Source organism: Vidua macroura, chromosome 6 (assembly GCF_024509145.1).
Source record: "Vidua macroura isolate BioBank_ID:100142 chromosome 6, ASM2450914v1, whole genome shotgun sequence".
Classification (NCBI taxonomy): domain Eukaryota; kingdom Metazoa; phylum Chordata; class Aves; order Passeriformes; family Viduidae; genus Vidua; species Vidua macroura.
The window spans coordinates 8,603,881-8,630,808 of NC_071576.1; the positions used below are offsets into that span (position 1 = coordinate 8,603,881).

The following is a 26,928-nucleotide window of genomic DNA, read 5'->3' on the forward strand; positions in this document are numbered from 1 at the left end:
GAGTGGAATTTATCAGCACCAGGCTCACGGGGCTGCCAGCCCGGGTAGTTGTGTTTGGCTTTCACAGCCATTCTGTGAGAGGACAGTGGTGGCTGCAAGGCTGAACCCAGCGCGGCCGCATCGCTGCGTGGAAGTTGTTTAATCTGAATGAAGGAGTGCCGGTTATTGCACTAAAGCCTTGGCATGACTCATTAATAAACTTTCTCTTATCTAACTGGAGTGCTTTAGTAGGATGCAGTATAACCTCAGCATGCTATTAAAGAAAAATTATATTTTCTTGTAATGAAAAATGCAGAGTTACTAATTGAAAAGCTTATAATTCCAGCAGCAAATGAGGCATGAAATATAATGCCAAAAATACAGTGCTCAAAAACACTGGCAGTAAATATTTTATCTTTGTGCTAATTAAGAGCTTGAACTTAAAACTGAGCATTCTAAATTCACACAATAATGAAATTAACCTAATGGTACCAGTGTAGCCTTAGTAATGTGTACTGTTATTCTGGTGGATTCTGTCCTCCACTTGCACGTTCCTGATGGTGGAGGAAGTTCATAGCTCTAGCAGTAAACAGAAATTTCTTATCTTCATAGTGCCTTTTTATTTATTTAGAAGTCTATTTAGAAACTGAAGACCAAGTAACATCAAGCTTGCGGTTTCATTAACTGCAAGGAAAAGAGTTGAATGCAAGAAAAAACTCCCACTATTATATTTTTTTCCCCTGCTCACTTGGTTTCTTCACTTTCCTCTAGCAGGATCTGTTTAATTAACTAGCTTTTCTATTAATGTTTATCCAAAAAATTTGGTGGTTTGGCTCCTGTTGTTATTTCATTGATTTTCTTTTTGTTTTTCAGAGTTAAAGTGTACCCTTTATCCAGGAGCATTTTCTGGCCCAAATTTAAAGGATAAACACTTGTAACATCCTAAGAAGCTTAAAGTAGTAGTTTAAAAATTAAAAAGAATTACACTCAGCTCACAACAGAACATTTTGATGAAGGAAGTGGTGGCTTAGCATGTAGCTGTACTTCTGTAGCCTTTTTAGGCTGTGCTTAAACCCTGGCAGGGATGGCAGCTGCTCGCTGCGTGTCCGTGCAGCATCTGACTGCCGCAGCTCTCCTGAAGGCTTTTGGAACGGGGTCTTCTCAGGGGTGCCTTTGCAGTTTGATGTTCCCTCTAGTGTTTGAGGACTGGAAATGCTGAGTCTTATCTTCATCAGGTTGCTGCAAAATGATCAGATGTTCTTCTGCAGCTCCCTGGAACCCATGGACAGGGTTTTATGTGGGAAAGTCAATAGGAGGGAACCCCACTTGGGGGCTTGACTTTAGTTTCAGTGTATGTAATTGCTACATTATCAAATGGCTTTGGCCATGTGCTGTGCTCTGGATGACTTTTAGAGTATGAGACTTGAGTCTGAATGGCTTCTATGTTATCACATCACATTTCTGCTTACCTCTATGGGCAGACCAAATGTGGAGCCTTTCAAAGCAGAATTTGATTTCAGAGCTGCTTAGATGGCTATCTCCCAAGCTATTTATTGGTTTCATCAACACAGTAAATTGTCTCAAGTCTCCTAAAGAAGTACTTACAGAGATTTCTATGGCTGATTAATTGCAAAGGTTTGCTAGATAAGAATAAAGACAAATGATTATTTAAACCTGCTTATGTACCATGACTCTTTCTTCCTTGATTGTGGTAGAGTGCCAGCTGATGAAGACAGAACGACCTAAACCAAACACATTTATCATTAGATGCCTCCAGTGGACCACAGTAATTGAAAGAACATTTCATGTGGAGACTCCAGAGGAGCGGTATGTTTCATTCATATTTAATGCATAAACTCCTTGCAAAAGCAGATGCAAGTGTTCAGCATTAATAGTGAGTCCTCTGCTGAAGCTCTTATTTATCAGATGATGTACGTCTGGACTGAAAAGTGACAAATAATCTTTGAATGCCTTCAATTTTATTGTGTTTTCCAGTATAAAAGCAACCCTAAAGGGGAGGTTTCAGAGAGTGGATTTTGAGCAGTGTTTGTAAGTGAATTGTTGCTAGGTTGGGTATCCAAAACGGACGGGTGCAGGTGTGTACCAGCACACAGGTAGTTATTTCTGGAATGTAAGGTTCATTTCTCACTGGAAGTGTTGTGGTATGTAAAATGAAGGGTTTCTGACCTGGGAGTTTCTGGAAGGATGAGCACAAGTGAAATAGAAGAGATTCAGGCAGAATTGAGTTATATCAAAATAGTGACCTTTTAAAGTCTATTTAGACACCCTATTTCTAAAGGAAAAGTTAGTTGTATCATTGCTGATTGCTAATGTTTTATGCAAATTAGATAATAAAGGTGATAGTTATCTGCTGCAGGTGCAGATTTCTGTTTCATCTTTTAGGAAACAAAGCTAAGAGCAGAGCTACATCCTGTGCTCTCATCATTGGAGAGCTGATCTCTTACCTCCAGAGAGAAGAGTTTTCCAGCACAGCTATAATACAACTACAGGGTATTTAAATATTTACTTGCTCTTCAGAAACTGAACTTAAATTGTTCCAGTATCATTGCCCTAAGCGAGTGGGTATTTTAAAACCCTCGTCCTCCCTAGATATGATCCTAGCACATGTTTATTTTGAAGACCAATAAATCCTACTCAGTATTATTCACTTCTTTCATAGTCTTTGCATGCACTTCACATGCTCCTTATTATTGCTTTTGATTCTGTTACAATGATCAGAAGAAGGTTTAGTCAAATTAAAAGCAAAGAAAAAGAAACTGGTCCTTGTTTCTTTTAGGAACTTCGTGGTCAGTGACCCTAAAGGGAGTGAATAGCAGTTTCCACTTGGGGGAAGATTGTATTTCAGTCTTGTTTTGTTCCCTCCTAGCCAATTAAGTCAGCTTTGTGACACTTCAGGGCTCAGTGTTAGTCACCTCTGTTGTGTACTCTTGAGACATAAAAGCTGAGGGTGAAATTCTGTTCTCCCAGAAATCAAAGATACTCACTTCAGGAGGGCCGAGATCTCAACCAAGTCAGTAACAAAAGAGATATGAAGGTCAATATGCCTTTAGCTTTCTATATGCCTTTAAAACCAGTGTTTGCTTTTTTGAAAGAAATGGAGAGAGAAAAGTGCAGAAGTTCTTTTTGCAATAATTTTGAATATAAAAATATGACTAGTAAATAAGGGAATGTGTTAGTGATGGTGAATAGAGCAGTCTGTGCTGGGAGTACAGGGAGAATGTTCTGAATGTTTGACATTACCTTGCTGCCCCAGACAGGGCTGGATGAATTGTGCACAATTCAGGCAAAATCCAAAATAAAAATACACGAGGCAGGAAAGACCTTACGTGCTGCAATTTTTATTAAAATCTTGTGTTGGATACTTCTTCCCATGGACTTTGCTTCCTCTGGGGAATGATCTGCCTCTTGCATCCATTATAAATGGAAACTCACATGTTCAGATATAATCTTTAAAAAAAACCAACTTCATAGGGCTAGTGAAAAATTGGACATTGATAAGGATGGCACAGCTGCAGTGCAGATTGTGCACAGAGTTGGTCAGCATTGGCTGCTGCTGATCCTGCTGTAGTAGCAAAATATTTTATCTGGGATGTCCTTAGGAGAAGAATTTAACCAGTCCCTAGAAAACATCAATTAAATCACCACATCCTGTTCCCTGCATGTACAAAAGACAGTAAACATGTTAACTTCAGACAGTCCACTGGATGTGTCTTCAGCCCCTGTATGTGTCTTTAAAGCCTGTCCTGAGGCCCTGGAAGCCCTTCTGAGTTGTGTTCTTTGTTCAATAAATTTGCAGTGAAATCGAGTGAAGGCCAAGAACTTTCACTTCAGTAGCTTCCAAAGGTGTGAAATCTCCCAAAGGACACTGGAGTGGAAGTGGTCTCCATGGGAGTTGAAGAGGTCACTGTTAGAGCACTGGTTGCTGAAACAGCTGTGGAAACTTTATCGTAACCAAGATCTGTGTCTGAGATGAAATGTCACTGCTTTTGCTGACATTCTGCTAAAGTTTACACAGCAATTGCTGTACTAATGTCATCATCTTTACAACAGAAGAATAACCTAAGTGTCCTGAGCTTTAAGACCTTCTCCAAGAACATCTCTTGTCGCTACAGCCACTAAAATTTGGGATATGTGTGTGAAGAGGTGCCATAATGTCCCCAGGAGTTGGATGTGTGTTTCAGTGCACCACAGAAATGTAGAAACTGTCTTTAATTGCTTTGTGCATCCTGTAAACCTTTTGCTTTTTGGTTTTGGCAAGTCTGTTTCGGTTATGTAAATCTCTGTGTCACCAGGTCATATCCTGAACTGTTGACTGAATGCCCATTAGAAATTCTGTTATCCAAAAAGTCTTGTATTATGTCCAGACTGGGAAGACTTCAGTTGTCTCTTGTTTCTAGTATAATTAATAGAGATTTTAAAAATGCATTTTTACAGTGCTTGAAAATGTGCATAATTCATCATATCTTCCATTGATTCATGAGAGAGTGTTAGTGGCTCTGTATTCCTTGGTGATCCTTGCCATGGCAGATGGTAATCTAAAGCCACAAGTAATTAATGTCTTTGCCTATATTTTGCCAGGGAAGAATGGACAAAAGCCATCCAAACAGTAGCAGACAGCCTCAAGAAACAAGAGGAAGAGATGATGGATTTCAGATCTGGCTCTCCCAGTGATAATTCAGGTGCCGAAGAAATGGAAGTTTCTATGACAAAGCCAAAACACAAAGTGGTAAGTGGGTATAGCAGGAATGACTGTTTTTTAGGTCTTCTCAAATATAGACAAGAAACAGCCATCAAGCCATTTCTGCACCCCTGACAATTACAGGATTGGCTGTAGCTGCAGCTTCTGGAGGAAACAATTGTCTCAGCTGAGCAGAGCCTGTGTGGGTCTGCCAGAGTTCTGAGTTCACGTGTCCTTACTGGATGGCTTTCAAGGCCGGCTCAGGGCTGGGTTTGGTTTGCCTGTGGTACAGAGCCTGAAACCAAAGCTCCTGCCGGACCTTGTGACTCTGTAAACTCCTTGCAGGCTGGTGCAGAGGTATTCTGGTAGATTTGCAAGATTTAGGGTGGGTCCATGGATTTAATTGCTCTGGATTAAGGGTTTAGGTTAACTCCAGCCAGCCACTGCAGTGTTTGTCCGTAGTGCTCCTACAACTTGGGGTTTTGCATTAGGCACTACATAGTCTGAATGCAGAGGGCCAGCTAGGGAATGGCCTTCCATGACATGAGTATGTGCCAGAAGAGAGCCTGTTGAGCTTTTTTAGGTATCTGTCTTTAGCTTCTCTTTATTTCTTTCTATCCCATTGTTTGCTCTTCATATTTCTGTTTTCAAAAGTGTTCCCACCTGTTCCTGCAAGAGGGAATTGATGGAACCTTTCCCCATGCACATGCATTGTCTGTGGATTTTATGTGGGCACTCATCTCACCATTGTCATCCTCACCCACTTTCATAAATCTGTTTCAGTTTTGGGAAAGCCAATGAATTTTTTTATAGAAAAAGATATCCACTAGTGTCTTCACTGAGTCAGAGCTTGCCATTAGGCTTCTGGATCTTTTTGGCTGAACAGATCCTGCTTTTGCTGAGAAGTTCTCATAGAAATGCAAGAACCACCTCATTCATCAGATGGATACAGTCTTCTGAAACAGTGAATGTCTCTTCCTGGACATGTTAGTGAAGATAACCAAAATTATTACTGGGGTCCTGGCATCAACTGTATTGGGCAGTTTAACAGAAATTCTCACCCAGCTCTAGGGAATAATATGGAAAAGTTTGCTGTTGGGAGCATTTTAAATTTTTCCCCAAACAGAGGTTGCAGCAGCCTTTGGTTGTGTCAGTCCTATAGTTGCCATGTTGGCAATGGACACTGATCCAACAGTCTCTGCTCAGCCTCTGATTCCTCCAGTGTTTTACCTCATGGTGAAACAAATCAGAGCAAATGCCTGATCTATGAGGCAGTGTCAGAGACTGGAAAGATGTCTCAAGACATTTTGGGATGCATGTGGGGGGGGGGAAGGGGGCAATCAGGCCTTCCCCGGTGAGACAGTGAAGTGCCCCGCAACCCCCCAGAGCCTGTGTGCCAGCCTGGCAGAGCTGCCAGTCGCTGACACGCCAGAGGCAGTGCTCCATTCTCCCCTAACCCAGCTCCTGAGTGGCTAAATGACCACAAGTCCTACCTGGGGGAAGGGCCAATGAAGGCCAGAGGGGTATTTAGAGTCCAACACAAGGCCATCACCTTGTCTAGAGCCTACCTGTTCTTGGAGTTTCTATGTGGACACAGCTGGAACTCAGGAGTTGGTAGCTGTATGTGTGCTTTTCTAGATCTCTTCTGTCTTTTTCTCCTCATTCCCTCTTGTTGGAATATTTTGAGTAACTTAACCATCGAATGGATTTATAGTTTGCTAAGGTGAATGGTCCACGTTAATGCTGTGAGAAGTGTTTTATGTTGATTGGATGTTGTAGTAAACCTTTAGCCAAAGTTGCCTGATTTTCTAAAGTTTGCCAGTAAGTGTTGTTGTGTTGTTTTGCCCTCATGAGAATATCTGGTTGGTATTTCTCCCATGTGTCCAGCTCGGAAGAAGATGATAGTTTTTGGTCAAAACCAGTGTTTTCTGGCAAAAAGGTCATGGAATCCCGGGTATAGAAGCTTGATTTGATGCAGACATGTGGTCTGAGAAGAACTTGCAGAAAACGCAGGTGTATATATTGGAGCTTTGTCAAAAGAAGAGAAAAATTGCCTGGTAAGGGTTCCATTTGGGAGTCCTAAATGGCTGCCCAGAAAGATGAAGAAGCATGTGTTGGAAGGGGCAGAGAAAGAGCCCATGAAGTTGCAAATTGCCTTGGAGGCTGAAACAATAGCTCGCCTCAGGGTGGAGTGAGAATTAACAGCCCAAAAGCAACTAGCCCGAAACCTGAGAAACCTGTTAAACAACTTTGTGCTGAACCAAAGAGCTTTAGAGTTGCAAATTAACACCATTGAGGAAGCTGTGGAGGATGAACCAGGGTCTTCCAGCTTAGGGGAGGAGTTGTGCCTCCCTGAAAGTGATTTCAACCCTCTCAGCTCTTCGGAGTTTGATGCAACAAAACCAAACCTCTCCTCAAACCATAAACTCCGCCCATCGGTAAAAAATGGGGAGTTGGACTCCCTGAGCGTGATGTCACTGATGTCACCTCCCTCCACTCCTTGGAGGAGGGGTTTGACTCAGCAAAGCCAACCCTCACTGCCCCCTACCTCAAGCCCTGCTATTCAGAGGCAGAGCTGATGGTGATGATCTCATACTCTGCAACAGAATTGGTTAATTTGCAAGGGAAAATTAGCAATCGTCTTAAAGAAAATAAAACTGAGAATGTTTTGAAAATTTCACTCATGCAGAGTGAAATAAAGCTTTCTGAGGAGGGAGTGACCGATTGTGTGAAAAGTTTAAACCTGTTGGAGTGTATATTTGTTAGAGAGGGAAGAACTCATCCCTCTCCCCACTCCAACATGTGGTAAAATTACTGTGAGAGTATGGGAGGCAGTGGGCTTCCAGCCAGTGCATGGGAAACAGCCAGTGCCCTGTTGGCCTTCTCCAGTGTTATTGTTATTTATTGCAAAATTTAAGGATCAAGCCTGAGACAAAAAACTCTCTGTGCCACCTCCAAAAAGTGGGAGAGAGTGGTGAATTCAAAGACCCTCAAAGTTTCCCTGTGCTTGCAATGGAGCTTTCCAAACTCCTCCTGCACTGCCTCCTCCTGGAAGCAGTGGGTATTGAGCCTTGCCGAGCACTAGGGGCCAAAGGTGGAACTGCAGAATCCGTAGCCCCTTGGGGAAAAAATACTTTTGTCATTGTGCAAGTTTGTTGTTTTAGTCTTGGTAATAACTTTGCATGTTTAAGTATATCCTGACCAGGCAGAAGACTGGGTGTATGTCTGGAAGTGGAATAAAGAGCTGCTTAAGCAGAAGTGAAAAGGACTCTAACTATACACACAGCTGTGAGATCTGCAGCTGGAAATACCTAAATTACTTGAATAAAGTCAGCTCTGGACAAAGAGGAGCACAGAGGGGCTGTATTGGACAATATAGTAAACAGAAAATCCAGTAGGAGATAAAGCTGCAATGAAATCTGAAATCTAAAATGAAATATGTTAAATGGTTTATAATTTTGTATTTTCAGAACAGTGTCCCCAGTATGCCAGCACAGTTGTTTGCTCCTGGATTAGTCGACAATCCTAGCAGGACTTTGTACCTAACAATTGTAGTAGCAAGTATGGTTTCAAGGCAGTGAGCAAGAAAGAAAAGAGAGTGGTGTCCTTTTCCCTAAGGGCCACTCTAACATTACACACACAGAACAAATATATGTTATTGGTTGACTTTTGAACTGGAGTCCGAATTTGCAAAATTGGATGTAACAGAATATGTAGATCCAATGAAAACTGTTTTGTCTAAAGTGAAAAGGCCTCAAAAGGATGGCTGGCTACTCTAACTCAAGTTGGCCTACATGGCTAAGAATGTTCATCAGTATTGTTAAGGTACTACATAACTTAAGTTTCGTTAGTGATGGTTGCATATTTTATATGTTCTAAGGTTATTTTTACAGACTGTTAATTATTCAATGAAATTTTCTATAGCAGAGAACACAAAAGATTGCCAAGTAGATGCGTCCTCTTTTTGAAGTAGGTCTGAGTGGGACGAAGTTTTCTACTTCTAGAAGTGTTCCATGAGAGGCTGAAGTGGTGATAGGACAGAGGAGTTGCTGTCCTTTGCTGCATCAAGTGTTTACATGTTTTTATCTTGAAAGGTTTTAAGATATTTATGTTCATGTATGTTTATATGAGTTTGCTGTAATATTTTGAGATGTTCATATTTTCCCTCTGGTTGCCAGACTGTGTGGAAAGATTTCTCTCTCCAGTTTAGCTTTGGGAACTCACATGTAGGATTTCATATGATGATGGAAACAAGTTTGTGTACCTCTTCCTATCTTCTCAGTGCAGAGTATAAAATTACTGTATTGAGGGAAGCGTGTGTAGTAATAGTAAGCAATGTGTGAGGCACAATTGTACAGAAGAAAGGAATGTTGAACTGTTGGTGGTCCTGGAATGAAGGAGAAAAGGGGCTGACAATGGAACTGAAGCGGAGCTGGGAAGTTCCAGCTGTAGATGAACAAGACATAAGTGATTAAGAGAAAAAATATTTAGGGTTTGAGAACTGCTGAAGAGTCTGGTAAAATTGGAAAGTATTTGGTCCAAACTCAGGACCTTGACTAAAATTATGTGCTCAGGAGGTTGGAATGACTGTTGTTATATATTGGACCCCACCCCTGAGGCAATTCAGACAATTAGGTAGTAGAATTTTACTGAATGTTTTTTCCCATGGTGCCCACTGACCTCTTCCTCTTTCCCTGGGTACAGGTTCTGGTAACCCCCCTGAAGCCTGTTTGGTGGGAGGGATAACAGGGGCAATTTGGGACATGTATATTTGTTCAGGTGGTGCTGATACCTGGACCTATAAGATAATGGACTCCAAAAGGCAAAACAGCCTAACTATGATCCTTAAAGAATTTGACAAGGAGTGCAATGTATGGCACTATCAATAAGTCAAAGAGAATCCTAAATTGAACTCACCAAGCTATTTTGGAGCCCAGCTTACAGGTCCAGCAAGTACCAAAAATAATTGTATAAAATTGTATAAAACCTCACAGAAAAGGAGTGCTGTCTCAAGGAAGGCACAGGAAGTCACAGACCAAACTGCTGAACTCTTCAGGCACTGCAGCTGAAGGAATGGTTCATGAACTCTTCCCCCAGATCCTGATGTGCGTTGCACCTCACTTGCAGTTCTAGAGACTCAGGGAGTGGGGAGCGCTGAACTGCATAGGAGGATATTAACTAGACTTATGTTTTGGTTATTGGAATAGCAATTGCCCATTATATGAGTTTTAGTGTACTTTCCTCTTCTTTCTGCTCTGTTTGCTAGATTAGACCACAAGAAGAAAGGTACCATTACTGTGGTTCTGTCTTGCAGCATGGGGGGGTTCTCAGAGACTGGAAAGATGTGATGTCTCAAGACATTTTGGGATGCATGTTGGGGGGGGAAGGGGACAATCAGGCCTTCCCCCGGTGAGACAGTGAAGTGCCCCGCAACCCCCCAGAGCCTGTGTGCCAGCCTGGCAGAGCTGCCAGTCGCTGACACGCCAGAGGCAGTGCTCCATTCTCCCCTAACCCAGCTCCTGAGTGGCTAAATGACCACAAGTCCTACCTGGGGGAAGGGCCAATGAAGGCCAGAGGGGTATTTAGAGTCCAACACAAGGCCATCACCTTGTCTAGAGCCTACCTGTTCTTGGAGTTTCTATGTGGACACAGCTGGAACTCAGGAGTTGGTAGCTGCATGTGTGCTTTTCTAGATCTCTTCTGTCTTTTTCTCCTCATTCCCTCTTGTTGGAATATTTTGAGTAACTTAACCATCGAATGGATTTATAGTTTGCTAAGGTGAATGGTCCACGTTAATGCTGTGAGAAGTGTTTTATGTTGATTGGATGTTGTAGTAAACCTTTAGCCAAAGTTGCCTGATTTTCTAAAGTTTGCCAGTAAGTGTTGTTGTGTTGTTTTGCCCTCATGAGAATATCTGGTTGGTATTTCTCCCATGTGTCCAGCTCAGAGTGCATGAACCACTGGAAAGCCCTTCCAAAAGTCCCATTGAGCAAGTAGATAGAAGCCTTACAGGGAGTCAATTTGTCTCTGGTTTTTGGTACTGTTCCATGAAGCACAAGAAAACTGGTCTCCTAGAGAGGTGGGGAACATCAGAAAAAAGGTGTGGGTTTGATCCGTGGAATGAGAGCAGCATGTGCCTTTTAATGAACGTCGGCACTGGCTAAGAGGTCAGAATGGCTATGGATTAATATGTTCAGTGTTACTTGTACAGTTCAGTGTTGAGTCATGCAACAGAGCGCTCAGTTAATTGAAAGCTTATGGTTTTCTGTAGATAGTTTGATTGATTATCTTTGGGAGTGCACTGGCATTCATTTTTGTGGAAGAATCATTTCTGCTCCTGAATTCTACTAAACAAAAGCATTAAAAAACCCACACGTGTGACATAATGCGATGCATTCTCACATGAATGAGAAATTCTCGTCTGAGAATAATACACTTCTTGTTAGATCATGTAATTAATTTCTTCTTTATCTGTATCCTTAACAGACCATGAATGAGTTTGAATACCTTAAGCTACTGGGAAAAGGCACTTTTGGAAAGGTCATTTTAGTTAAAGAAAAAGCAACTGGACGGTATTACGCTATGAAAATTCTGAAGAAGGAAGTTATTGTAGCAAAGGTGAGTAGATGGGAAACGTTGGGATGTGGTTTACCCTTGATACTGCCTTTGACAAAGTCATGGGAAGGATTCTTGGGGTAATTGTAAATAATTGCTCTGTTAGTGTTTGAAATGGACGCCTGATCTGGGGAATCACTTTGCTGATTTCCTTCTGCTTGCGTTTCAGGATGAAGTAGCGCACACGCTGACAGAAAACCGGGTTTTACAGAACTCTCGGCACCCATTCCTAACAGTAAGCATTTCTGCCTCTGCACACTGTAACTTGATATCACCACCACCGAGGCTTTCCTTATTTTTTGTTTCTTACTTAATGCATCTGAGATCTGTGTTTACAGAGTGGCTTTGTAGTTTTGTAGCCTTCCATTTTAGGGGTGCATAATTGAAAGTACTTTTTCAAGTTTTCTGATTCTTGCAGGCAGGTCCTTAGCACCTCTTGAAGACAGTGTTTCAGGCTGTGGTTTGACGTAAGGGCTCACCCATTTAATGACTTGCTATCTCTGAGAGGAGTATCTGCTTTCCTTGCCCTTCAAATGTTTGGTCTCCCCTTTGTAGCAGAGGTCAGGGTGATTCTGTTCTGTGGCAAACAAATTCAGGAAGACATACTGGGGAGAAAAACCTTTGATTTTGTCTTTGTTGTTTTTCTAAGCTCCCAGATACGGCTCACCAGTGGAATCAGAGCACTGGTAATGCCAGCCAAAGTGGAATGGAAAGGAGAAGAGCAGGACTGTGCTTTATCTGCTGCTTTCCTTTTGAATTGTAAAGTCAATCCATACTCTAATTTTAGAGCTCCAGTGCCAGCAGTCTCTCTGGGCTGAGTTCAGATATCCAAGTTCCATCTCAAGATTTTATTTCTAATATTTATTACAAGTTGTCTCTGAATTGTTTACAACTGCTTAAAGCCTCTAAGAGACTGCGTAGGATCCTGGTTGTTTAATTTGGCCAGGTACAAGGGCTTAGCTGGAACTCAGACCTTTTAAGCATGACCTCTAGAAGTAAATATTGCCTGTATTGAGTAAAATCAATAATGTTGACATGTCTAAAACCTGGTCCTTCATTTTTCCGGAAAAAAATATGACTGGTTTAAAAGTGCCACCCTTTGTAATGAAGACAATAATATCATATGCAGTATTTTCTTTTTAATGCTTTTATAAACCCAAATATCCAAAACAAGGGCTGTCTTGAGATGTTAGCTACAAGACTGGGTTTAGCTTGGGTACTAGGAAAAAGTTCTTACCCAGAGAGTAGTTGGGCCCTGGAATAGGCTGCCCAGGGAAGTGGTCACAGCACCAGCTTGACAGAGTTCAAGAAGAATTTGGACAACACTCTGGGGCCCCTGGTGGAATTCTTGGGATGGTCCTGTGCAGGGCCAGGAGTTGGACTTGATGATCTTTTTGGGCCCCTTCCAGCTCAGCATATTCTGTGATGAAAGCCTTAATACTATGGCAAACAAGTTGATGTTACTCTTGCCACGGGAATACATGTGACAGGACTATACACAGGCACCTTGTGACTCTCCATCACAGCCTCCATCTGGTCTGTTTTTGTGAATTGCTCACAAAGTGGTATTGCCAGTGTTGGCCAATCCCCTGGCAGGCTGTCAGCAGGGAGCAGTTGCAGGCAGCACGGCAGAGGCCAGGGGGCTGGTGTGTGAAAATGCATATGTTTCATGTAAGAGGTCTTGTAGTCAGTGTGGTAAACCTTGTGCTCCAGGGTTTGGTTGTGGCCTCTTTTCTGTCAGTTGAACCTGTGGCCAGAGGAGGAAACTTCAGTTACTGTTGGTACACTTTGATTCCCTGCTAATGGGCCAGGACTTTGTTTCGCAGCATTTTAGGTGATGATGGCTTCTGCAAGGAATTTGTTTAATGGTTTATTAAATTCATTTAATGAAATAAGTTGGCAGTGAATCAGTCCTCAGCTGCAATAGGAAAATACAAGTATTATATAAGGTATAAGGACAAAAAGTTCACTAAAATAGAAAATTTCATGTCTCCTTCTGAAAATCTATTAAAAGTGCTTTTCTAACTGTCACTATGATCTGCCTTCTAAGTTTTGGTTTAACTCTGTTTCAGGCCTTAAAGTATTCCTTTCAGACACATGATCGCTTGTGTTTTGTTATGGAGTATGCTAATGGAGGGGAGGTAAGGGAAATACAGTAATGTTTAATACTTTAGGATTTTCCTGTTCTAGTACTAATTTTGCTGGATATTATTTAGCTAAGGTCCATTTTTGCAATTCTAATTAATCCAAATTGTCCCAATTAAACAGAGCTGTTCAAAGGTTTAATTAATATGAAGAAGTAAGACTTAATTTTTTCAACTCCATTTTTAGAACATAGAGATTTTGGGCAGAGGTTCATATTTTACATGACAGCAATATACTGTAATCTGACATTTAGAAGTTCAAGAAGGCAAGGTTGCTTTCTAGTTGCTCTAGTTGTCAGATAAGTTTTAATACTTAAATTAATATTGTGAGTATACTTGGAGGGAGAACTAGAAACTGCCGACTGCTATTACAGTCAGGAAGGAAAAGTTAGAATATTAACATTTCTCTAAATCATGCATTAGGCTGTAGTTTTTATATGTAATTGTAATTCAGTCAAAAATAGTTTTATAATTTTCTGAACCTGTAAAACTGTAGTACATGAACTGGTTATCAGTGTGCATCTGTGAATATGAGACATAATTATCTAATCATTTAATTTATGATGCTTTTTAACACATTTGGGAACACAGCTGGGTGAGGGTGGGAAGGGGTTTTCTCTTAGTTAATAGCACCTTCCAAGCAGCATGGCTTGTGAACTGCAAGACATAATTCAGAAACATTTAAAGTTAACAAATTACTGTTCTTGTAGTTGTTTTTCCATCTGTCAAGAGAGCGTGTCTTCTCTGAAGACCGAGCTCGGTTTTATGGGGCTGAGATTGTTTCAGCGTTGGATTACCTGCATTCAGAGAAGAATGTGGTTTATAGAGATTTGAAGGTACGTAGAAAAATCATTTTCAGGCTTTTGGTGTTTGGCTTTTTGTTTGTTGTTTAAAAAAAGCAAATTATCCTGAACCATTAGAAATCCTTTCCTGACTGAACTTTATCCAAGCTGTTGTTGCAGCTGTTGGGCTGGACTTTACAGGATGTCTAAACCCTTTGATAGTCCAAGAAACTGCATAAGGCATTTATTGCGGCTCTGGCAGCATTTCAGAGAACATGAAGGGTTACTGGGCTATAGGGGTTTCATTTTCACTTGCTCATGTTCTGAGAGGAGTTTTTCCGGTGCTTCTGCATGGTGGAGCATAATCCTGGTCTTAGCAGAGAGATGGGAGTTCACACTGCATGGATGTTGTGCTTCCTTGCAGTGTGCTCACATCATTTTCATAGTAGCTGCTTGCAGTTAGAAAACTGCCTATGCTTCAAGTTACTAATCTGTTTGGGGAGCACAGAAGAGGAAAAGAAACCCCAACCAAACAAGATATCTCAGGGCAAACAAACTTGAGAAATTCTCGAGGAAAATGCAACAATAGTATTTTCTTTCTTCCTGAGAAGAGTTTTCAGAACACGATGAAGGGATCCTGGTAGTTTATTTAGGGGCAGTCTAAAATGAAGCATGCTCTGTAATGTTCTCAGACTATGTCAGAGTAATTTTGGGATCTCTGCTGGGATTTTATCTTCCATATCACTGTGATTCCCCTGTAATGCACTTTATTGATACACTGAGGAAAGTGTCCTAATACCTGGTGACTTTCTCAAAAACCAGATGCTCAGGGTGTGATGAATACCATGTGCTGAGTAAACGTATATAGTGATTCTCATTTAAAGAGTCTCTTTGGAAATGGTTCCTTAACCTTGCATATGATTTCTGTTTTATTTATTTTATGCTATTACTTGTTGGTACAGATTATTTAATAAAGTCAGAGTAAAAGCAGACATGAAGTTGTGTGAGGGGGAATACTTAATATACTTTCTAAAGAACTGGTGTTCTATTGATGATGATATTGTAGAAGCATAAATACAATGTTCATGTTCTGCATTCTTTCTGTATATATGGTAGGTTACCCCAAGACTACAAATTAGTTACTTAATGTTCCCTAAAGGACTGAGGAAAATGTTACAAATGTATATTTACATTTTGCATGCTCTGGCAGCTGCTCTGGCTCTGACCCCAGTGAGGATGAGGTTCAAAACTGATCTGCAAAATTCATGTCTTTGATTATCCTGCTCAGGATCAGTGTATGTTACAGGTAATCATGTCTTTTAATTTGGCTTTTCTTCCCAGTTGGAGAATCTTATGCTGGATAAAGATGGACACATAAAAATAACAGACTTTGGACTATGTAAAGAAGGCATCAAGGATGGAGCAACAATGAAGACTTTCTGTGGCACTCCAGAGTATCTTGCACCAGAGGTATGTTTATGTTGACAGTTGTGTTAAATTGCCTTCTTACGTGCCTTCCATGGTAGCAGTAGGAGTACAGAATAATTCCTGTGCCATGATGTGCTCATGCACTAACTGCTGTTACATAATTACACATCCTGAGACTCCTTTATTCATAGTGATCTGGAACACATCTTTAGCATAATGATACATGGTAATTTTTTGGCAGGGTAGTTTCTTCCACTTGACGGAATATGTACATTTTACTGGAACAGTGCTTGTTTCTTGTATCAAGTACATAATTTAAAAAAAAATCCCTTTTAATCACTTCAAATATTTCATGCTAGATTACCTTTTTTGCAGCTTGCTATGTGTTGTCCTAGTTGAAAGGTTATCAGTAGGACTTCACTTAAGAAGTAGAAGTATTGTCCAATTCTTTTACTATTTTAGGACAGTAAAAGTTGACATGCTTTCAGAAACAGGACAGACCAAGATTTTTCTGTGTTATTTAACATGGCATGCATTAAAAATGCTGACTGTTTTATGACTATAAAAGCACAAGATATTTCTCAGTGTTGATTTGAGCACTCCAGTTTCAGAGGAAATAAATCCAGGCAGAGGATCTCAGTTCCCAAACAGTATGTTTCGGGGAATTTTTTTTATGCAAATTTTTTTTTTTTTTTTTTCCTTTTCAAGTGCAAAATGCAAATACGTGTTTGCAGGTTTGTTCCTGGAAGCACTGTGAGTTGTGCAACAGAGGTGGTGTTAGAACTCGGAGTGAGTTAGGGGCAGTTGAGAAGTGAGATCAGGTTGCAGGGGGATGTGCGTACGCTGGTGCTCCACAGGCACACACTGGTTTCTCTGCCCACACTCTGAGCTGTGTGGAAGTGAACTCCTGCACTCGTAGGGCACGAAGCCCGAGCCAAAGTGGTGTGCCTTGCACGAGGGCTGCTTCCCTTGCAGTGGGGCTTTGCTTCCCGTGGCATTTACATTTCCATCCTGCTCGGAGCACATGCAGAAGCGAGCCTTGGGCTGCCGGCAGGTTATGGATTGTTGGCACAGCTTTCCTTTGAGCTGGGAGACTTGAGCCTTGCAAACCTGCCTTGAACTGAACTGTGTAAAAGTAACAAAAATGGAAAACTGGCGTGGAGGAGGAATATTTCTGCTGTGAGCTGATGTCCTTGCTGATCAGCGCTTTTGTGCTCCCTGCTTTCATAGTGGTCGCAGCGTGCTCTTGGGTTTTGTTTGGTTTTTGTTGTTTTTTTTTTAAACTCCCAGCTGCTTTCAAGGGCCTCCAGTCCTTTGTAATAATGAAGAACGTGGGCACCTGTCGAAGTAGCTTGCAGCAAAGAGGTGGAGCCAGTCTCATGGTGACTGCCAGCTTTTCCATGGATCACCAGAAGTCTTCAGTGAATCTAAATTGGGGTCCATGCACTACAATTTGAGATTTACTGATGCAGAGAGTAATTAGCAGCATGACGGAGTGTTTATTATTCATAAACATGCGTTTTATTTTTGCTTCCCTCTTAAAATCAATTGCTGAACTTCAGTTTCTCATCAAGGATTTTATGAGGATGCTAAAAATATTTATTGTTTTTGTTTTTCCTAACTTGGAATGTGGGGATTCCCTGTGCAGGCAGTTGGGCTGTTCTTTCTGTTCTGTTAGTTGCTATTATTTTTTCTTTTTTAATATTTATAATGAGTTGGCTCATCCAAAAACCCTGAAGGACAAATCCTTTTGATTAACTCAGTTCTCTCCCTTACTTGCAAATCCCATCTGTGAGTTGGAGTGTTAAATTCTGGGGAGGCTTTTGTCATCTGGTTGATAGCATGCAAAAATCTGGAAATTGTGTGCAAGTGATCTTCTGTGCATTTAAGGTCATACATCCTTAAAAGCAGGGATGTCAATGCTCCTGTCTGCATTTGTAACTTGAGTCCAGCACAGCAGTGTGTCTGTACAGTTGCTGCATCGTTGTTTTTAGGTTCATACTGGAATCTCATGCATGGATGACAGTGACTGACCCATGTCAACTTTGATGTGTCAGATGCATCAATGGCTGTGATGTGTACAGCTGTTCTGCCTTCTCTTTCGAATTCCATCTCACAACAGTCTAGAGCTGCTTGTTAAGAAATTATGACCCCTTAATTTAAGTGAAATTACCTTGTTACTTTACTGCTCCCCAGCTATCCAGTGTCTTGCAAGAAATCATGGATGAGTGCAATATCTTTTTTTGTTACGGTGCATTTTTGGTACTCACTCCATTGTTCTCTTCTACACAATCACTAATATGATGATACAGTCATTGTGCTGAAGAACATTGAAGAAATAAGCATTTTATATTCTGTTTAAAATTAATGGAGGTGAAGGAAATAGTTGTAGTTAGTAATCTAGTTTATAGTACAGAGTATTAATACACTTTTTAAAGTAACATTTGAAGTGTTTACTGCATTTCAAAAGCACCTATAACATTAACTACGTGCACAACAAAGGCCTCTGTGGTTTTCTTTTTCTTTCAGTCTCTCCTATTGCATCTCTTGCAGCAGTTTAAAAAACAAAAATACAAATCAGAGGCCGTGTGAGTGTTTTATTTTAGGCAAGCCAAGTGTAGGGGAGTGTGAACAGGAAGCGCTGGTTGAGCGGGGTGACTCAGAGCGGGAACTGCATTGTCACACAATCCCCGTGAGCCGAGGGCTGCCGTGCCTCGGGAAGGACGGGGCCGGCTCCTGGAATCCCAGCCGGCGGCAGCTGTGCCGGCCGTGTACATGGAGGGGGCAGCTGCACAGCCAGCTGTCGTTTGGTGTGAATCATACGGCCGGGGATGCTGTAAATAGACCGACGTGGGGTAATCTAATACCTGGCAGCCTTTTGATTTTTACTGCAGGCCCTCTCCCTCGTTCAGATAATTAAGGGGAATAATTAGTGAATAAAGAGAGGCAGAGTGCAAACAGTTGTTACATGAAGTGCCTCGATGCTTCTTTTTTATGTGCAAAACCTTTATATCAAGATTTGTAAGACATTAAGATCTTGCTTTTGTTAAACTTGCACTAACTTAGGCTCTTTTACCTTTTTAATTTTGAATATTAAGTATTCTGAATCGCAGGAATGTAAAGCTCACACAGACACTGTCCAGTAGGAAAACAGGATAGTGGTGCAGTTGTGGTTTGTGCATTTAGCAAGAGTAAGCAGCTCAGTGCAGGACTATGCAAGGAGTAAAGATGATAACTAAAACCTGAGGACAGGGTCTGGAACATGAGATCATGGTGTCAGCTACGGACAACTGCATAGGAGACACAAAGTCTAGAGCAGCCCTTGTAACTTCCACTGCACAGGCCACAAAACACTCCCCACTCCTTTCAGCAACACACTGTGCAGAAGATCAGAAATGCACTGTGGCAGGGTTTCTCTGGAGCCAGGCAGGAGAGGTGGAGAGTGCTGCTGGGGTCCTGAGTCCCTGTACCAGCCACTGCTTTGCTAGGTAGAAGTACCCAGGGGAAAGGAAGAATGAACTGTGCAGGGCTCCTTTTGCTGTGAGACCTGGCAGAAATCCACCCCAGTGACTGATCCTGTGTTTGCAGCCCTCTGAGCAGAGGCAGGAGTGCCTTTGGAGCGGGGCAAAGGGTTGGAGGGAAAATGTTTCCAGACAATTTGGCTGCCATTTTACAGCCTTAGAGGCAGTCAAATGTTAGAAGTGTTGTTCTGGCTCTTAGTGTTTAATGTAGATTAGTCATTGAGTATTTCTGGGTGGTCTTTTAGGATGTGCAGAGCCACCCCTTTTGGGATGCAGGTTAATAAGAAGATGTTGGATATGTTTGGCTTTTTGCTTGTGAAGGAACAGGTTGATGGCCTTTTCTTCCTGTACTGTCTCCTTGGTGGGTTGGGGTTTTTCTAAAAACTTGGATCCCCTTTGGAACAGTTTGTGATGAATAAGTGAGCGTTTAACAGCTAGCTCTGTAATGTGAGAACAGTTCTTGGCCTTTGGACTTTCAAAGGTTGTGCTTATCATGCCCATAATGTGAGGGAGGATGGGAGAAGGAAGACAAGGAAGCTGCTGTAACATACCTGCTGCCTTCTTTTCCCCCTCTGCTCACCCAGGATGGTGAGCATGGATGCCAGTTCTTTTCACATGGTTCTTCTTCAAATACTCTGCTGATAGATTTGGCTGTGTTGTGAAAGATGGACTTGCTGGGGTAAATTCTGCTTCTTGAGTGCTGTGTTAATGCCTGGTTTGGGTGTATCTTCAGAAGCCTTTTTCTTACAATCTGCAGGTTCTGGAGGATAACGACTATGGCCGTGCAGTGGACTGGTGGGGTTTAGGAGTTGTGATGTATGAAATGATGTGTGGCCGGCTCCCTTTCTACAATCAGGACCATGAAAAGCTCTTTGAACTCATCCTTATGGAGGAGATCAGATTTCCACGCACATTGTCACCTGAAGCAAAATCCCTCCTGTCAGGTTTGCTGAAGAAAGATCCTAAGCAAAGGTGAGGCTGTTGCTTAATAGTTGCACTTTCTCTAAGGTCTTTGAGACAAAATTGTAATTTAATTTTTAATCCGTTCATATTGATTATCCAACAAGATGCAGAAAATGGGTGTACTAATTTATTTTTAACTTTTTATATGAGCTGACAGTGTAAATAGCAACATGAAGCAGCTTTGTTGCTGACAAGAGTTTGGTGGCTGCCATTAAAGCAAAACTATAGCCTGGGAGAAACAAAGTTAACCCTGCCTTTGGTTGTAATGAATCCAGTGGCTGCTGTGATGCTCTACACCAAATGCTTTTATCTTCTGTTGCAGTTGAGACTGCTGTCCCTTTCCTGAATTTTTGTCTAGATATGTGTCAGTGATTTAGCATCCTGCTTTGGACAGTAGGTGGTGGTGTTTGTACCATGTTTGTTGTGGAGTTTATACCATGCTCAATTGACTTTTCCTATATCGTCCTTTTGTTTTTGTTTTTCTTTTATTGCTGTATTTTTTTAAAAATAACCTCTGATTTAAAAAGAGAAAAAAAAAAACACAAAAAAAGCCCCTAATGGCTAACAAACAAAAAATGGAACAAGATCCAAAAAGGATGTTGTCCTTCACAGAGATAAACATCAGTTTAAAAACCTGCCATCTTGTCAACCCAGACATTTTTAAAACAAATAATGTTGTGATTCTGCCCCTGATCTCCTGTCCTGAACCCTCCACTGTTAATGGGCCCCAAATAGGAAACCTTTCATGTGAGGTGCAAGCAGAGAATTCCGGTTTACTTTCTGGTGTTTGTTTAGTCTCCGTGCATGTGTGTGAACACAGCAGGAAAATGGGATTGCCAGTACCTGGAGGATACTTGTAGCAAGGATTTCTGTCATCGCTGTAGGCTATTTCCTTCACTATTTTTTGATGGAAAATCCTGCTGGGAGGTCTTGTAATGCAAATCCACAGTTTTTAATGTTGGAGGATTGATCTTGGTGGTGCTGTGGGGAGCGGGGCACGGCTGCCCAGAACGTGGCCAGCCCTGTACAAGGTGGCAACAGCTGCAGCCCCTCCTGAACCCAGAGGGGACCTCACCTCCAGGAGAAGGTTGTGTAATTGATGAGCAGCCCCCAGGCTCTGTGCTCTATGAGCCTGGCTGCAGCCCCTGCCAGCAGCATTCCTGTCCAGTAAAGCACTGGGTTAAATGCAATTGTGACCCTTTCATAGCTTATTCAGGTGGGGCCTTTCAATCACTGGGAACACAGGCAGCATCTGCTGCAGTTTGTTCTTAAAGGAGCGTCTCTGATGAATCAAAATGCAATTTGTTTACAAACAAAGAATACCCACTCGTTTCTAATTACGAAATTTTCCCAATGCCAATAATTACTCCACAATATGCTCACTTTATACAAATAGCCACTTCTTCACATGTATCTTCTGCAGGCTTGGAAGCAGTGCTGCTCTGATCTAGTGGACAGATGATTTTCATGCTGCTGATAGAAATAACTGTTGACTAGACAAGCCTGCACACATGCCTTATTGTAATTATGCCTAATTACACTGGTGCTTCCCAAGCTTTTTTGCATCATGGACTTTTCTTAAATACTGGTTTCTCCCCAGTTAGTGTTCCCGTAACTTTAACTGAAGTTGTGGTTCAGCAAATCCCCTGCACTTTGGGACATTTCAGGCAGCATGGAGAACTGATCTGGAAGCACTGGAGGTAGAAGTCCTGCATCCTGCCCTTGTAGTGTTATGTTCCTTTTTTCTGGGTGGTCTGGGTGCTGGGGAGGGCGCCTGGCATACTTGGTAGTTGACTCACAGTGCGCTCATGGAGACATACGGACAAAAAACAGCCAGAGAGCTACTGAAATACATTCACCGAAAAGTTACGTAATAATATGATAGTCTGGGCTTTGGGGAGCCACTGTGTAATTCAACAGAAATGCCCTCTGGTGCCCAGTGGTGGACAGAAGTTGGTGTCATTGTAATGTTTGTGGCAGAAAGCATCAGAATTGGCAGCGTAACTTTGGATGAACTTTAGAGTGAGATGGAGGAGACAGCCAAAACCATGAGAAAAAGGAAACTGGGAGATGTTGTCACTTCCCCTAAAATCATCAGAAAAAAACAACCAACCCAACAATAAAGGTTGATATAATGAAGCTTAGTGCCAAGGATACTTTAGGTTAAATATCAGGGAGCTAGGTAATTGTGATCTGTATTAGTGAATTAAATCTTAAAAATGACCTGTTGTACCTGAGCTGGATATACTGAAGCAGTGTTAGCGCACTATGTTCAGTAATACCAGTTCAGTCTCAAACTCCCAGGCATATGGAGAAAATGCGAAGAACAATAAATTGTATTCTGCTTTTAATCATGGCTATTTCCTAAATTTGGTCATATGAAATCCATTTTGTAAGAGAAAAGGAATTTTGAAGTTTCTTTTGGGATTGATAGAAGTTTATTAATCTTGTAATGTGAGCCCTAATTTTCCTAAGAAGGAAAAAATCTATTCTGTAAATATTTCCTGTTAATGTGACCTGAAATTCCCCTTCACTGCTTTGTGACATGGATCAAATGAAAGAAGGTAATCAGAGCATTTTTTCATACATGAAACAACACATTTTTTGCCTTTTATTGTTCTTCCTCTGGCTGCAGAGACTGCAGCCTGTGAAAGTGGGCATGGATCAGAGCACCCCATGTAATTGGGCTAAGTTTAGATGTGTGGGTGGGTTTATAATCAGTGTCTTGCAAGCTCTGAATCTTGGCAGGTTTTTAACTTGATAGAACTTCAGGATGGTTTAATCTGAATTTTGATCATTGGATTTCACTACGTGCCTCAGTCCCTGTCATAGGCCAGGGTTGTTCAGCCTGGGGTTTGTCACAGGCTGCTTCACCTGCCTCTGTGGTGGTGCTGTTGGACATTGCCATTCCATTGCCATTCAGCAAGAACAAGAGGAAGATGATGCAGCCTTTCAAATATGCCTGTTCAAAGATCTGATGACTTGAAAGAGTTGCAGTTGTGGCTTTGAAGAGCTGAAAGTGCTCCCTGGGCCCTCGTGGTCAGTTTCTGCAGTGACATGGAGATCTGGTACTTCATTCTTCCCTAGCCATGATGGTTCTTTCCATATCCACATGAAAGTTTGGTCACAGATGTTCAGGAATGTGAGAGTTGATCAAGCCCTTACTGGTATGAAAATTGAACTCATTGGTTTTTTTCCCTAGTGAAAGGAGGAGATTTGTAGTTAAGCTGTGTGTCTGTGTCCTCTCTGCTGCTCTGCTACAGGAAGGTTAGGTGGCTCTTGAGCACCCTTGCTCTCAGGCACAGGGAGGTCTGCAGCCCTCACAGCCACTGCTGGTGTTGGAAGAGTTAGAAGTGACACTTGTGGGGACTTCAGGGACCTGGAGATGGTCCCAGCTGGCTGGTGGCCAGCAGATGGAGGTAACCTTGAGGAGCTGGTCCTCTTGGACAGCACATTTGGGTGCCTTGTGGACATGCAGAGTTTTGGAGCCACACATGACAGGTGACTTGTGTTTGCTCTGAAACGTGTGTACCTTAAGTAGGAAAGTGCTTCTGCCTCCAGACAGCTTCAGGGTCCTGTGTATCAGCTGAAGTGCAAAATGCTCATGTCTTCATGTTGCACCTGGTGCTTTGAGACAGGCTGAGATTTAGCTGTTGTGTATGATAATTTTAGTCTAAATCAGTTCTGTCCACAGCAATTTAGACACAATCAAACAGTTCTCCCACAGAGATCTAAACTGAAGCTGAGAAAAACATAAAAGGCAAGTTTAAAGATTTTTTTCTCCCAGCTTTCCAGAAATCACTATTTTAGAGACTTCCCAAGCTTCACCAACCTCAAACGTGACTCCTCTCGATTACTTGTGTTGCAAAGTGGGAGCTTTTTCAGTGCTTTTTGGATCTACCATGTTTGTGTCACATGCAGGTGGTTAATGAAGTGGGGAAGTAAAGCTCAGCAAAGAGCTGGGAGTTAGCTGCATTAGGCTTTCCAAATGTTTTAATCTCTGAGCAGGAAAACACCCAAAGACTCTGGGTACAGGGCTATGGGAAGAATTTGGCCTTTTCCTTCCAAATCTGGAGTATTCAAATCATGCTGTTCTCAAAGCCAAAGACAGCTTCTCTGTGCTGATAGTGCCAGTCACAGGAAACTGATGTGGATACAGCTCCCAAATCCTTCCTGTGGCTATTAGAAGCCTCTGAAGGTAAGGGCTGTAGTAAAATAAGCTACTGTTGTCCATCTTGACTGTATCAGAGAAGGAGAAATAAGAGTCTGTGTGCTTGGAGCTGGTGAACACCAGCAGTCTTTGCTGGGCTGTTGTTCTTGAGCCTGGTGGGGATGTTTGTGCCATTGTAGAATCAGGTTTGGGGGCAGGGCTGACTCAGAGAAATCATGTGAAGACAGGGCTGAAAACTAGAAGTGTGCAGGTTTCTTTTTAAAGTGCTGGGAATGGACCTGGGAGTTGAGCACTGGGTACTTCTACATGGGCAAATAGAGATACATTATTTTTCATGTGATCCACTAATTGCAATCTTCCTATGTGTTTACAGATTATATTTATATACATTGTTAAAAATACAGTACAGCAAATTTTTAAAATTATTTCTATATGATACATCTGTGGAATGATGGCTGATTGCCCTCAGTTTATGGAGCACAGGCATTTGTCGTTAAATGGTTAAAGGGACTTAAAAGCAATATGCAGTTTCATAAAAATTTAAAATGTGACAATCATTTCATTTTAATATTGATGTTGCACTTTTTTAATAATTTTCACTTTTGGATTTAACTAAAATAAGAAAGTCTCTCAAGTGTAGATAGAAGTTGAATGAATAACCAGATTTGTTTGCTGGTTAGGTTTTGAGGGATGTTTTCTCTTGTTTTTCTTTAAATTGCTTTTTGGCCTCTATATTTTCTGTTCTATTTATTTTTATACTGTAAATTTCTGTAGCTTTTGCTTTTCAAGTCCTATATATACTATTTTTGGTTCTGTCTGAGGACTTAAATGTGCAGAATTTAACTTCATTATCCAGGAATCTTTTCAGAGCTCTTATTTCTGCTGCATTTTACTTCATTTATTGCATGTCCATATGAAAGACAAACCTGCTGCTCTTTACATTCTCACTGGTGCTTAACCATGATTTTTGTACTAGTTGCCAATTTAATTGTGTTGTCCTTGAGACAGACCTTTCGTAATAATTCTGGAAAACAAAACTGTATTTTGGAATAAATCCATATCCAAAATACAAGGTTTCTGTTGTTTTGCCATTCACTTTGACTGGATTTGTGTAATTTTTAAAAGGTAAGTAAAACATCTGGAGTCTTTCTTGGCATTTCCCTGAATATGTGTTTGCCCTTCATGGAACACAGGCTCGTATTAGATAACATATTCTGCAAAGCACTTGTACATGGCTGCAGCCAGCCAGCCTTCCTGCCTGCTTCTGCAGAACACCATTCAGGTGCTTCTTAGCTCAGAGTCACTGCTGCACTCCTGTGCAGTCTGTTGGCATCTGTGGATAAAGAGGATTGACTCCACCCTCTTCATCAGCCATCATCATTGTGCTGTGGAAGCAACAAAGAGTCTGGCAGAGACTTGGCAAAGCCACTACACCTGGAGGGAGCCAGCAGAGAAATGATTACTCACAGAGTTTGTTTCTGTTCCCAGGCTGCCCTGAAGTTTGTCTCTGTTCCAGGCTGCTCTGCAGCTGTAGAAAGTGCTGCCAGGCAGATGGGAGAGTCCTTGTCCAGCTTGGTTTGGCCCGTGGGGCTCTAGGGTGGACTTGGGTTGGTCTTAGAGCTCACCTGGGGAGGAGAGAGAGTCACCCAGGTACTGGAAGGCTGGGGAGCTGTTCCACTGCACATTTCCTAAAGGATTATAAGGAGCAAACCCCTTAGGTCACTGTGGCACTGTAATGGAAGAGGGCAAGGAAGCAAGCAGAGCCCCTGGACTGTCAGGCACCTGTGCTGCAGGGTGTCTCTGGTACAGCTTGCCTTCTCTGCAGATGGTGCTCAGGCATGGCCGAGGGGTTGAATGCATCAGGATCAATTCCCAGTGAGCACTGAGAACAACGTGTTGCAGTATTTGACTTTTCCATGCTGAACTGTCATCCAGTGTTGTCCCAACAGCATTGTGCTTTCATGCTGCATTCCAGAGCATGCAGCCTCAAGCTGTAAAAATACCACTTCAATGGCTTTTAGCAAAGCCTCTGGTATTTTGAACCAAACCCCTCCCCTCTATCCCCAGATAATCATGAACTGGGGCATGGAGTTACCACAGGTGGCCCAGGGGACATTCAGGGCCAGATGTTGTACAGCAGTGGATGAGGCCTGGCCAGGTCTTGGCTTCAGGCCCAGAGAGTAGGCCTTGTCCCTGATGTCTATAACAGTGTAACTCTAGCCTGGGTCTTGTAGAGTCATTGCTTCCAGCTCTTGAAACGGGGTGAGGATCTCAGTTTGCCAGTGGCACCAAGCATGGGAGAACAGGCAGATCCTAGAGATCAGCCTAGGTGAACATGGTAACACCTGAGCGTTGTTTTAACCTTGTTACCTGAGTAATCCTGCTGATTACCCAGTATCTGTTTTGTTTTCTCAATGCCTGCTTTTGCTTGCAGATGTGGTTCAGTCTTCTAGAGAACATTTTAACCTCCACAGCAAAATTTAAGCATCAGTTAGCTCAACACTGCAGCTAAACTGATTGCATCTATAAGCTGTGTGGACAGTTTTATTTTGGAATAAAAGTGCTTTATCTTGATATACCTCAAGTCAATAAAACACCCTTTGTGCTTTCCTGAAGCCAAGGAAGA

At 41.9% G+C, this 26,928-nt stretch overlaps 1 protein-coding gene across 2 annotated transcripts in view; it reads left to right on the top strand.

The window, feature by feature from the left end:
- AKT1 (AKT serine/threonine kinase 1) overlaps positions 1-26,928 on the top strand; it is a 78,045-nt gene that overhangs the window by 44,046 nt on the left and 7,071 nt on the right. For both annotated transcript variants that reach the window (XM_053980477.1, XM_053980478.1), the window contains exons 4-11: positions 1,695-1,806; positions 4,579-4,726; positions 11,165-11,296; positions 11,463-11,528; positions 13,366-13,434; positions 14,148-14,273; positions 15,561-15,689; positions 19,926-20,140. In XM_053980477.1, the coding sequence (XP_053836452.1) occupies positions 1,695-1,806; positions 4,579-4,726; positions 11,165-11,296; positions 11,463-11,528; positions 13,366-13,434; positions 14,148-14,273; positions 15,561-15,689; positions 19,926-20,140 (997 nt within the window). The remainder of the gene's footprint in view (positions 1-1,694; positions 1,807-4,578; positions 4,727-11,164; positions 11,297-11,462; positions 11,529-13,365; positions 13,435-14,147; positions 14,274-15,560; positions 15,690-19,925; positions 20,141-26,928) is intronic.